The sequence below is a fragment of the Solanum stenotomum genome, chromosome 5 (genome assembly GCF_019186545.1).
Source record: "Solanum stenotomum isolate F172 chromosome 5, ASM1918654v1, whole genome shotgun sequence".
Classification (NCBI taxonomy): Eukaryota; Viridiplantae; Streptophyta; class Magnoliopsida; order Solanales; family Solanaceae; genus Solanum; species Solanum stenotomum.
In genome coordinates, this window is record NC_064286.1 from 36,385,861 (window position 1) to 36,399,414 (window position 13,554).

General features: G+C 35.8%; 1 protein-coding gene across 1 annotated transcript; it reads right to left on the reverse strand.

Moving 5' to 3' along the window:
- Positions 1–767: 767 nt before the first annotated feature.
- Positions 768–13,299, reverse strand: LOC125865136 (BRASSINOSTEROID INSENSITIVE 1-associated receptor kinase 1-like). Its single transcript, XM_049545316.1, has 11 exons — positions 12,789–13,299; positions 11,710–11,842; positions 11,561–11,632; positions 7,289–7,432; positions 5,560–5,631; positions 5,392–5,463; positions 5,227–5,306; positions 4,602–4,733; positions 4,181–4,522; positions 2,429–2,823; positions 768–1,422 (listed from the first exon to the last, which is right to left on the reverse strand). Exons 1-11 carry the CDS (start codon positions 12,874–12,876, stop codon positions 1,105–1,107), a joined length of 1,848 nt encoding a protein of 615 aa, XP_049401273.1. The 5' UTR covers positions 12,877–13,299; the 3' UTR covers positions 768–1,104.
- Between the last annotated feature and the right edge of the window lie 255 nt (positions 13,300–13,554).

Below are 13,554 nucleotides of genomic sequence, written 5' to 3' on the forward strand. Positions count from 1 at the left end.
ATAGCTCAGTAGAGACCGAGGGATAAAACTAATAAGCATAGGTATGATATAGGTTCTTTTCAGAGGGAGATTGGGTCTACTTGAAGCTTCAGCCTGACAAATTTTTGTTGTTGTGAGGACATTTCCTAAATTGGCTGCTAAATATTTTGGCCCTTGTGCTATTGATGCTAAAATTGTAACAGTTGCCTATAGGTTGTTGATATCATCTGATGTTTTTATCCATCCAGTTTTCCATGTTTCACAATTGAAGTGATGCCTTTGAGGTTCCAACAATCATCAACCATCCCACAGTCTTTCATATTTCCATCCCTTATTGACATGTCCTTAATGTTGTCCAAGAAAGGAGATTAGTGAAGAGGGATAAACAAAGTTGTTGGCCAAGTATTGGTGAAATGGTCTGATATTGATGCTATCAGGTTGCTTGGGAATATGTATCAAAGTTGCAGCACAGGTTCCCTACATTTCATCCTTGGGGTAATGATACAAATCTAAGCAAAGTTTAAAAGTAAACTAGCTGAGTTGGAAAGTTAGATAGGTGACATGACACATTAGTTAGAAATATTTGAAGTTGTTAGACTGCAACCATTAGATTTCCAAATTTCAATTACTAGTTTTCATTTCTATAAATGTAGCCATTACATTATAGCATCTGTATAATGTTTTATTGGTCTATAATACTACAAAATTCAGCCATCAAGAGGAGGTGACAAACTGTCACTGAACATGAAAGAAACTATGATTACTTTAAGTTTACAAAGTGTTTATTCTTTAACAAACGCCACTCTATCTGATACATTAGAAAAAGAGAAGGTGCAAAGATGCTTTCTACAGCCATTCCTGCTATAAGTTGATTTTCATGTTCAGACCTGTTGTAATGACCCAATCACCTATACACATTTGGACATAATCAAATACAATATAACTGACTGAAACAAAAAAAAGAAGGAAAATGGTATGCACAAAGATGACATATACCAATTAACCCAAAAAAAAGAAAGAAAGAAAAGAAGATGGCATATACCGATTACAGATACAAGGATACAAAGAGGATTTTCCCTCAAAAGAGTCGGTCCTATATGTGCTACCGGCAGAATAAATGAAAGATCATCTTGGCCCTGACAACTCATCCGGTCGGATATTTGAAGTGGAGTCAGCTATTATCCAATCAGTATGGTGGTGGTGGACATGGTTGAAATCTTGCCGGAACATCTCCTCCTTTTGCCATTCCTCCCACCTCTCAGTAAGGCCATCACCTTCAAGCATTCTTACAACTTCTGACATCTTTGGACGTTCCGTAGGAGTACTCTGCGTGCAAAGTAGAGCTACCTGAATAAGCTGTTCCACCTCTTCTTCATTGTAATTACCTTGAAGATCTGCATCAACTAATGTTTCATATTTCTTGTCCTTCAGGAGTCCCTTCACCTGAATATCCAGTGGAATGTTACAAGTCAAATAATAGTCATGCATGCAACCATATGTGCCATCTCTAAGAGCACAGTCACTAGAAAAGCTACTAAGATCTGAAGGGAGACTAAAAAAACAGCACATCAGTGCATGAGGCTCAAACACAGCCAAGTGTTTCTGATTGACATTAGTGGCATTGCAGTCTGTTAGTGTTCATGTTGCTATTACAGTTTTTGTATCCATCAGAGACACAAGAGGTTCAGAAAAGCTTTTATTTTTAATAGTCACTTCCTAACAGTTTGACCGTCTCCTTTTCCTTCTCCAGGATGGCGATCCCACATAAGACTTGCCTTTCTCAAGGATGCTCCTGAATGAGTACCTGTCCTAAAGTATACTATATCTACCCCCGAATACAACATGACTGAAGTGACATTAATATGGCAGTTGCCGATACACCTTAGCTTATTTGAATGAAAATGAAAAAAGTATATTTTTCTAATCTTCAGATAGCATCAGAAATGAGAAGTGGAGATGCACATTTTCTAGATTAGTCACAAATTGAGGGGACGAATTTGGCAACCTAACTGTTGAAGCACCTGCAAGAATAAGATAATGAAAGTAATCCACTCTAATTATAACCTACATGCTCGTGCAATTTTAGCAATGAATGGTTAAATCCTCCTGAAACATCTAAACCTTTTTAAAAAAAAATTACTCACAGGGAACTGCAACGAATGTTACTTTCACACCACAAAACCACAATAAATAATAAGCAACGATGCAGGTCTCGTACCACACCATTTCTTCAGGATGAGCACATCAGTGTTCAACAAATAACACTACAGTAGAAAAAGACATCAAACTTTGACTTATAGAAGAGAAGAGAGAGTTGACTTGATCTTTTCAGAACATTCCAAGACTGTTCAATGATAGCAGAAGTGACTTGATCTTTAAGCAAATCCAAATTGCTGATTGATAGCAGAAGCAAAATAACTTAAGCATACAGGACAGTATAAATGCTTACCCAATCTAGCAGCATGACATCATCATCATTCGCAAGTCGAGCAAGATCAAAAGCCCTTTGCCCAGTTATGAGCTCTAGAAGCATAACCCCATAGCCAAACACATCAGTTTTCTCAGAAGATTTACCAGTAGATAAATATTCAGGGGCAATATGCCCAATTGTACCACGTACAGCAGTGGTAACATGAGTATCCTTGTAGTCCATGAGTTTAGCTAACCCAAAATCCCCAACAACTGCTTCAAACTCCTCATCCAACAAGATATTTGCGGCTTTGACGTCACGATGAATAATTTTAGGATCACAATGATCATGCAAGTAAGCAAGGCCTCTTGCAGATCCAAGTGCAATACGCTTCCTTTTTGGCCAGTCAAGTGGGGGCTCTGATTCAGGCCTCTCTAGAAAAATGTAAATTATCCCATGAGCATAAATTCAAGCTATTCAGCAAACTGAAAACAGGTTCCTATTTAAGCTTGAATAAGTTATAAAAAGAAAACTGATCTTTTTGGGTCAATATCACTCTAAATCATGAAACGCCAAGTCATGAGGCATTACTTATCCAGTTTCATACAATAATAAAAATATGAATTCTCTTTCAAGACATTTAATTCTTTTTGACTTTCAGATGTGCTCATTAAATAAATTTTATCATGAACTGCAGTCTCTATATTCAGTAAGATATCAAGGATAGCACCACTTGTGAAATTGGTCCATAGAACACAAGCAAAATCATAAACAACATTGACATCTTGTTAAATATACATACCCATCATGAGAACTCATAAAAAACTCAATCACTATAATAACTAATAGCACAATGAAATTGATGTGAAGATTCCACCACTGGCTTACACTTCTGCAGTAACTTTTTCAAATTTGTTACAAATTTATGAAAGAAAAGTTAAAAGACTAAAGGCTTATCATTAACATTAGCTATTGGCTTTTTTACTGTGGTTAGACCAGCTATGTTGTAACGTCAGAGTGTTGGCCAGTATTTAGAAGATGAAAGTGGCAGAGATAAGGATGTTGCGATGGATGTGTGGGTTTACTAGGAGAGATAGGATTAAGGATGAGGATATCCAAATCAAGGTGGAAGTGACATTGGTGGAAGACAAGATGCGGAAAGTGAGGTTGAGATTGTTTGGACATGTGATGAAAAGATGCACAGATGCCAAGGGCGGAGGTGAGAGAGGTTGGCTATGGATGGATTTAGGAAAGGTAGAGGTAGACCGAAGAAGTATTGGGGAGCGATGATTAGACACAGCATGGCATAATTGCAGCTTACCGAGGACATGCCCTTAGATAGAAAGCTGTAGAGGACACAAATTAGGGTAGAAGATTAGTAGGTAAAAGTACATCCATACTAGTAGGTAGGATTGCATTATATTGTTGCCCTTACTAGTAGTTGTAGTACTATGCTTGTAGTTTCTTGTTCTTCAATTTTTGTTGATATTTGATGTTTTATGTAGTTCTATTACAGTATTACTTAGTTGCAGTACTGTTTTGATACTATCTGTTGTTTTTGTTGCTATCTATTTTCTCTTGTACTTCAATTATGTCTTTTTCTAGACTATTTTTGTCTTGAGCCAAGAATCTATTGGAAACAACCTCTTTACCTGACATCTGAGGTAAGGTCAGCATATGCTCGACCCTCCCCAGACGCCACTTTGTGGGTATGTTGTTGTTGTTGTTGTGAGCCTGCCTAAAGGTGAGCAAAAAGTAGAGGCAAGCACATGAAAATTAAAAAAGAGATACCTCTTAAACGTGATGCAACACTTCCATTCTCCATGTACGGATAAACAAGCACCCGCTCAGTGGGTGTCATGCAAAATCCCCGTAAACGAAGTAGGTTTCGGTGTACAGCCATGCTGATCATTTCTACTTCTGTCTGAAACTGTAACTCTCCACCTTGAGTACGTTCCTCTTTTAGTCTTTTCACTGCAACTAAAGAGCCATCAGCTAACCGGCCCTTGTAAACCTTACCAAATCCACCTCTACCGAGTATATTTCTGTTGCTAAAATTATCCGACGCAACTTGTAGTTCACGCAAGGAAAACCTTTTGAGTTGTCCCAGATGAACTTCTGGATCCTCCTCAGCTGCAAAAGCAGTTATAATGAGTGAGAACACATCAAGTTGAAAGTACAATTAACTCAGATTCAATGTGTTTTGCCAAACCAGGAACATCAAAGAAGTGGTCTTGTGGTTTCCTCCGACGCCACCAAGCAATAAAAATTGCAGGAGCTGCAAATAGAAGAGCAGCGCCTGCAGCAACTCCTCCAGCGATAGCTCCAGTTGCGCTGTTGCCCACTGAAAAGATGATTGAGTTAACTTTTTATTTGTATGACCTAAATTTTAAAATACAGGCAATTCTGAAAAATATATGGTACTTTTGACACACGTATCACTCGAACTTCAGAGTTTACAGTAAATCTAATTTCCAACAAAGAAAAAGATGTTGATAGTATCTCCAAGCTTATTTGAATTTTTTATTTTGGAAAGTCGTGAATGCTGAATAACCACAAGACCCCAATACCTGTATAATTGATCTAAAAAAAAGTAATTTACAGTGCCTACAGTAATGGTAGTTTTTTTCATAAAGAAAGTGCTTTCATAAGGGAATCCAGTCTGGGGCTCATCTCTTCAGCTTTCCCCAGGCAACCAGGCCTTTCCTTTCTTACCATTGCCATCTCCCCTTATTGTGAATAACTTAAGGGATTTTCATGAAAACTAAATTGGAATAGGGAAAAAGGAGAGGTAGCACAATTTCATAACAGCATAAACACAAATTATGTCAACAAACCTGAAGATGACGATGAGGGCGTAGGAGGAAGAGGAGGAGGTGGAGAAACTGGAGGAACTTCCAACTGATTATTAGCAAAACTGAAATATAGGCACTCAATCTTTAGATATTCACTATTGTAACTTCAGGAACAGAAGGAACTACAAATTTATGCTTCCAACACACCTTATAGGAGTAAAAAGTGAAAAGGAACCGTTGACTGGAACTGGTCCTGTCAAATGGTTGTTTGAGAGATCACTGCATTGAAAGGCAATGACAATAAGTAACCCAGAAGAACTAGACAACACAGACAACATACAGCATTGATAAATAAAGGAACAACTTTATACTTACAGTACTTGAAGTGCAACAATGGTGGTTAGAGACACGGGAATACCTTCATTCAAACTGTTATTATTGAGCCTCCTTCAATTCAGCAAAGAAAAAAAAAAAGGATAAAAGGAAGGTTGATCAAGAGTAAGCAAGACAGGAAAAGAAGTTCGTCAAAGCGAATACTGGTCTAGATCTCATTACTCAGTACATGTGCTAAATGTAGCATACATGTGCTAAAGGTAGACAAAGACAAATACATTTATATATAGAGGACTAGATACTCCAGAAAGATTAATTCCAATATGCTAGGAAAAACTTGCTGATAGTGTTTGCAGGTTGAGAATCACCGTTCATACATAAAGTATTTTAGCAATGAACTAAATCCACAGGCCATTTTCCTGATAAGATGAGAAGTATCTCAGAATTGTCACTTTCAGTTGAGCTGCACGGCTGTGAGTCTATATCGAGAGAGACCAAGCAAGCACAACTTTGTTAATCAGATAATAATTGAATACTTTTAGAATATATTTTTATTCAAGTTGGTTCATATTATTCTTAACATTTGATATTATTACTTATTAATCTCTGTTTGTCGTACAAAAAAAGAGTACAGTCCAGTCACCTGGTCTTCACTCAGCAACCATACAGTATTTGGGAAACAAGAACAAGGTTTGCCAAGCATATCAACTAACTTTCCACTACAGAGCAAAGACAGAATGAATCATACAGATATATTTCCTGTTGACCTCTCAAACTACAAAGGTTTATTCGCTGACAGGAGTAGTGTTTTCATAATGCTTCCACGCATCAATTTTTTTTGGACAGAACCCATCAATGTAAACATAATTAACAGAAAAGTTACAGAACATCATACAGATTTGCTTAGAGAATTAGAAACTACAACCCCATTTGCATGATTTTGCTAGCGTTTAACCATAGATTTCCAAATATTTTTGGCAAATATTATTTGTGTTAAAATTTGGGTGAAATTTCACCATGTGTTTGGCCATAGTATTTGGGAAACATATTTCACTTTTTTAGGAAATATGATTTATAAAAGTTTTAAAAACTATTAAAACTAACCATAAGTTTATATTACAAGTCAATTGGATCTTCGTTGCAACAAATAACAAGCAGTGTCCATGACATTGGAGCAATATGGTAGTTCAGAGTGAGTGCAACAAGCATCATTCCATGCATCGTCAAGTAGACAAAGATGTGACTTTGTTATCCTAAGCCGATTGTTCATCATTTTCATCAATAACCATATGATCACTTTCATATTCACTGAATATTTCATTACTTTGGTGTTTACGTAAAAAATTATGTAATACAACGCAACCAACTACTATAGAGGGTGTTTTTGTAAAAGATAAAAGTTTGGTGTAGCATTTAAATTTTTAAAAGATCCCAAATAATGAGATTTGGCCCAAATACTAGTTTTTTCTAGTATTTGGGAATTTGAGTTATTTGCCAAAAATATTTGCCAAATAATGGCAAATTGTATGGACAAACACTATATGTCAAATTTTCCCCCAAAGTTTACTTGGGAAATCTATAGCCAAACGAATCCTTAACATATACGCTGCTTTCTTGATAAAAATAAAAATAGAAGGTGATCATTTCTGATTTAACTAAACTTCAGATATATATGCTAAAGATTTGAAACATTGAAAAAAAATAACCAAACCGAAAAAGAAACAAAAAGAGAAGAAAAAAAACGGAAGGAAAAAGAATGTATAACTCGTACAGGAAGCGTAGTTTCTGAAGCTTGCCCAATGAGGGAGGGATAGGACCATTTAAGTTGTTCAGGTAAAGATCCAAACTAACCAACTCTGTCAAGTTCCCCAATTCATTTGGAATTCTTCCGCTTATGTTATTACTATAAAGTTCCCTGAAATTAAAAAAAGAGATCATTAGCAAGTTATTCTGAGAATTTGCAGACCATGCCGCTTAAGATGAGACATGCCAACTAACATGTGCATAATTATGTTGCACATTTGAAGTGTAAATTACTTCCACAAGTTACACTCTTAGGTAAACATGAAAAAAAGAACAGATGTACTAAAGGGTCGTTTGGTAGGGGTATAATTAATAATAGAACTGAATAGGGTGTATTAGTAATAATGAGATTAATTATGCTAGACTATTTTTTGTCGACTATTTGGTTTGTTGTATTATATAAATTGGGTGTATTAGAATACGAATAGTACTGGTATTGCTAATGTCATGATTTACTATGTATAAGAATAGTATTGAATAGGGTGTATTAGTTATACATAGGTTGAGAACACTACGAAACAAGGGATTAAATAATACAAAAGCTTATACCAGTAATATTTTCTCTAACAACTCCTACCAAACGACCCCTAAAAGCAATAGGTAAGGTATAACTATAGTGTGGACTAGTAACTAAGGAAGTTCCCCACCCAAACAGAGAGTATCGTGATTTTAGCACACAACTTCAGAATTTGGCAAGCAAATAATCAGGTGGTAGTAAACAACACCTAGATCAAGTGGCAAGTTAGAGATCTCTGGATTTCAAGATTCAGGGTTCAATTTTCCTGGAAGGCGGTTTATTTTTTACCTCGTGTAGATAACTCTGTAATTGAATAATTGGTTCTATTTGACTAAATTAAACTTTCATTGTCAATCTGCGCGAAAATAGTTCAAAACACCATTAATCACTTCTTAAAAAATAGAAGAAAAGAAGCTTGAGGGAATAAGGAGCCAAGTTAACATACTTCATGTTGAGAGGATTTTATGTTCAGAGGATTCTACCACCACAAAAAACTACAACATCAATATAATGGAAGCAGGATAGGTTATTCGCACCAACTTCCACTGGAGGACTGGTCCGAAAGGGTAGCAATGAGAACATTACATAGGGCAGTAGAATGAGCAAATCAAATATCTGTTAACATCACTATATAAGGTATTAAAGAACAATCTTATCAATTAGTTCTGAGCAAATGTACCCTCAGAAAATGAATACATGGTTAATAAAGTAAAATGAAAATTATTCATATCACCAAAACCATAGCCTAATGTGGGAGCTGCAGATAGAGATAGATGGAGGATTGTCCCAGCCTGTATTTGGTGGACTGTTTGGAAAGAAAGTAATGCTAGATGTTTTGAGACCAAGAGCTGTGATCTTCAAAAGATCAAACTAAATTGTCTCAGGCTTTTTTGCTTCTGGTGCAAGCAGATGTATTTAGAGGACACTGAATCCATTATAGATATCCTAGGTTCCTGTTAGGATTCAGATTCAGTTTTCTTACTTTTTTGACAAGCTGTAAATATGGTTTACAGTGCAACCCATGCACTGGGTCAATGAATATACACAAATGTTACCTTCTCAAAAAAAAAAACATAGCATAATGTTGCATAACTCAAATAGGATAAAGTGACGGAATATCTACTATGAAATAACGTCCCTCCCTCCAAGTATAATATAGCTTCTTTCGCCAGTTCGGTTACAAAAAAAGAATTTGACCAGCATTGTCATATAAAATTTAACTTGAAAAAAAGTAAAATAGAATAGTAGTTGTTAATGTCATAAAGTGGAGTGGCCTTCAGAAAATATCAAGCAATACTATTTTGTAGTAATTTTAATTCTTGAATACAAAAAAGCTTTTTTATTTAGTAAACGATCAGGTAAATTGGGACTAGAAGGAGAATCACCAGCCAAACTAGTTTTTTCTTTCATTTTCCGATAACTAGTCAAATTTGCATCTTTGCGATCAAAAGAATATCCAAGTACATGAACAGAAATGCATTGGTTCCTCCTAGAAAAATTAAGGTTGGATATTTTAAATTAGGGTGTGGATGATTCATAAAATCAACTTGATGGGGCAGTACACTTCTAATAAGTCGAGAAGCTACATGAGCAAAATTTTATGCACACAAAATTGACCCAAAAAAAAGAAGGTAGTGTCGGCATTTATTCCCACTATAAAGTATAAAAAAATGCTACTCTCCACCTCACAATTCTTCAACCAAAAGAATAAAAATTAAGGAACGGAGACAGACCTTGGAGTCCAGAAGGTTGAGGTTGAGTAGGACCAAGACAAAATATTTGGAATGCAAGTTCAATGACGTAACACGCCCAATGTTGACATGGAAGTGAGGCTTGATTCACGAGTTATCCAAGGAAATGGGGAAATAGACGATGATGTCACATTTCGTATTGGTGCAGGGTGAATGAAATGAAGGCTCATATTCGGAGTATTGCATGATAAGAAAGTGCCACCAAAAGGTAAAAAGGCAAATTTTACAAAGTGGTGGTTAAACCAACTATGTTGTATGGGAAAGAGAGTTGGCCAGTCAAGCACTCTCACATTAAGGAGATAAAAGTTGCAGAGATGCGGATGCTACAATGGATATGTGGGCATATTAGGAGAGATAGGAAAAGATATCGGGAACAAGGTAGGAGTGGCCTCAGTGAATGACAAGATGGGGAAGCGAGGCTGAGGTGGTTTGAACATATGAAGAGGAGATGCATGAATGCCCCAGTACAGAGGTATGAGAGGTTGGCTATGGATGGTTTCGAGAGGGGTAGAGGTACCCCGAAGAAACATTGAGGAGAGGTGATTAGATAGGACATGACACAATTGCAGCTTACCGAGGAAATGACTTTAGATAGGAGGTTGTGGAGAACACAAATTAGGGCAGAAGGTTAGTAGGTAGTTGAGCTTTGTCTTGCTTATCATTCCTTACTAGTAGTAATAGTATTTCTCCTATAGCTGCTTCTCCTCAAATTTTTGTTACTAGCTACTATCTCTTACACTTTGATTATTGCACTATTTTGTTGTAGCTACTGTTCTTTTTTTCAGAATGCTTGTAAGACCTATATTTCAAGAAGATACTTGAACTTTGCGGGGCTCCTATTACCCCCCTCTAAAAATCTTTGAATTGGTATTATTACATTCTTCTATGACCAGTCCCGATTTTTAAAATGCAAGTGTTTTTACGCACCAATCATTACTTGACACGTGTTAATTTATTTTAAAGAAAACACTTTTTTGTTTTTAAGTTTTTCTTTATACTTTTTCTTTCTTTTTTCTTTTTCTCTCTCTTACACTTTTGACTTCTTTTTATCCTTTTTTACTTTAATTTTGACTTCACTTTAAATACATCACCTTAAAAACATAGCCCTTAATGCTTATAATAATTGTTTGGGGATATTAAAAACTTATTGATACAACAACATACGTAGTGTGATCCCACAAAGTGGGTTCTAAGGAGGATAAAGTGTACAAACCTTACCCCTACCTTAGAGGTAGAGAGACGGTTTCTGATAGATCCTCAACTCAAGAAAAAAACAGTCCAAAGTAGTATAGAGAAAGAAATAACGGAAATGAAGAAGTTATGGAAAAATACTACAGACAACGGAAGTCATAAATAGATAAAAAATAATCGAAGTACAAAATACAACAAATAATAACCAAACTCAAAGGACAAGGAATTACAAGAGTAATATTACGACTAATAGTACAGAAGAATAAGCGAGACAACGCTTAACTATCTTTAAGTAGACTTAGTACTTCCTCAGAATGGCAATGTACAAAGATTCACTTTTTCTAATAGAGATATTGTTCAGTCCCACTAGTGTGCCTCGACTAATCTACCGAATACCTGCTATCTTCCACTAGGCCACCAACTCTTAGGCAGATTGAAAGAATTCACCTACGCTTGCCTCTGCAAGGATTCAAACCTTGTGTCCAAGGTTGTTACTCAAACACTTGGACTGCTAGGCCACCCTTTGGGGGTTGTTCTGAGATTAAGTTGTTTAGGACAATAATAAATTTGTAATACAAAACCATCCTGGGGACTCAAAACACTAGATACTTCCTTCTGTAGAAACAAATATATACATGCTCATTTACATTTATGTTATGAATATTGATTAACACAATTATAAAGAAAATTAACTGATTTCAAGAAACATGGTCTGGAGCAAATCGAACAATCAAAGAACAGCCTTTAACATCCTTGAGACATAATGATTCAATTAACTTACAAGTACTGCAAGTTCTGGAGTTGGCCAAGCTGTGGTACCAGTTGACCTGATAGATTTGCATTTCCTAGATCACTGTGTTAAAAAAGCAACCAAAATTCACAAATGAAACCACAATATGAAAGGAAGAAAAAAATAATTGTGTAGCTTACACTCTAGTCACACTATTTTCATTGTTGCATGTTACATGGAACCAAGTACAAGGATTAACAAGGGTTGCATCCCAACTCTGTAGAACACTATTAGGATCAGCCAAATTTGTCTTCAGAGCATTCAAGGCATCACCTGTCTTACATAAAAGATGATATATCAGTGATCAGCTCAACACACATTAAAACCAACAATTTCGAAATATTAGCTACAATATAATACATCATTTGCCAATCCAATTTTTTTTTTCTTTCTTTTTTTTTGGGGGATGGGGGCAGCCATTTTCAGGGTTTACTCAATTTTGTGCTAAAATTGTCTCCTGCTAGAGCAAGACGAATCCATAAATGTGTTTAATTTCTGCACAGTGGCCGCACAAAATTTTTTCACCATCAAGTACTAAAAATTTAACTACAGGAACAATTTAGGCTTAATATATCAATAGCCCTTAAACTTATCGGTAAATTTCATTTAAACGGTCGAACTACGACTTATTCCAATTGATGAACACATGTACAGTATTCCAATTGGACAGTTCCAATTCAAATTATGGAAAGTCATTTGCACGTATTCTCAAGTATCCGTTACCTAGAGAATAAGTTAACCACTAAAAATACGTCACCTCCTTTAGTTATACACATCAAGTAAAGCCTCAAGCATGTTCCAGTTTAGTCTGATGTGTATAAATAAAGGAGATGACATAAATCTATGTGGTTAGCTTATCTACGTAATGAGCACTTGAGAATACACATAAAATTTGAACTGAAAGTGTTTAATAGGAACCCTTTATCATATGTTCAAGTACTCAATTGGAATAGGCGGTAGTTTGACTGTCTAACTGAAATTTAATGACAAGTTGAAGGGGTTGTTGATGTATAAAGCCAACAATTTATAATAAGCCTCAATGAGTAACCTGCAAAAGCTGTTAGCAACCTGTTAAGTAACGTTTATAATCTGAGACTTGATCAATAAACTGCAGTTCAAGATTTTATGTAATTGGGATCCCATAACCACCCAATTAAAGATTCAAAACTCCACATATATTTTAGCAATGATGAAAAGGAAAACCCAAAAAGAAACAAACCTTCAGCGTTACCGGCGACCATTGACAAATTCAAAAGCAGCCCAATTAAGCAGAGAAATACCCAGATCGCCAACACCGACTGATCCATGACTCCCAGTCATCCACACCTTTCTACAACTAAAAACCAAGATTCTTCATTGAAACCACCCCGCTAAGAAAAAGAATCCTCCACCCAATGGCACTCAGCTTCAAAAGTCAAACCCAAAAAAAGAAGAAGACTGAAAGCCCTAATCCCCAAAAAGTGAAGTCAATGCAGTAATGAGACTAAAAATGAAAGCAAAAGGGTCAGGGAAAAAAGGTATTTTTGTGGCTAGTTACAATTCTCTTTGAAAATTGAGAATGACAAATGGAATGAGAGATAGAGAGAGGAAAGAAAGTTGGCACAAATTTGATAAAATATGAATTATGAAATTCAACGGAGGAATGGTGTAGGTGAAGCAGTCGTTGAAGCAGAAGAGAGTTAGTCAAAGCTTCATCTGCCTTTCACTCTTGGACTATTCTTTATTGGAAACATACAAAATTGCAGATTGGATTATACAATTTTTTATATCAACATTTGGGAAATTACAAAAAATGAATTTCAAGTTTTCACACACATCACCCTTTTAACACAGTCACACGTAGTAAGTAAACACACAAAGAAGTCAATCAGATTACACACAAAAAGTAATACATCAAAAAGTTAATGGAATTACATGCATTATATGGAATTTAATGAACACATACTCCAACTATTTTAATTTATTTGTCTGTTTTTTATTTGGCA

Bases quoted from the DNA above. Each gene is read 5' to 3' on its own strand.
- LOC125865136 (XM_049545316.1), bottom strand. From the start codon at position 12,876: ATGGATCAGTCGGTGTTGGCGATCTGGGTATTTCTCTGCTTAATTGGG. The intron at 7,433-11,560 runs GTAAGTTAATTG...TTTTAATTTCAG, and splicing joins CTCCAGAACTTGCAGTACTT to GGAACTTTATAGTAATAACA. The intron at 5,464-5,559 runs GTAAGTATAAAG...CTTTCAATGCAG, and splicing joins ATTGTTGCACTTCAAGTACT to TGATCTCTCAAACAACCATT.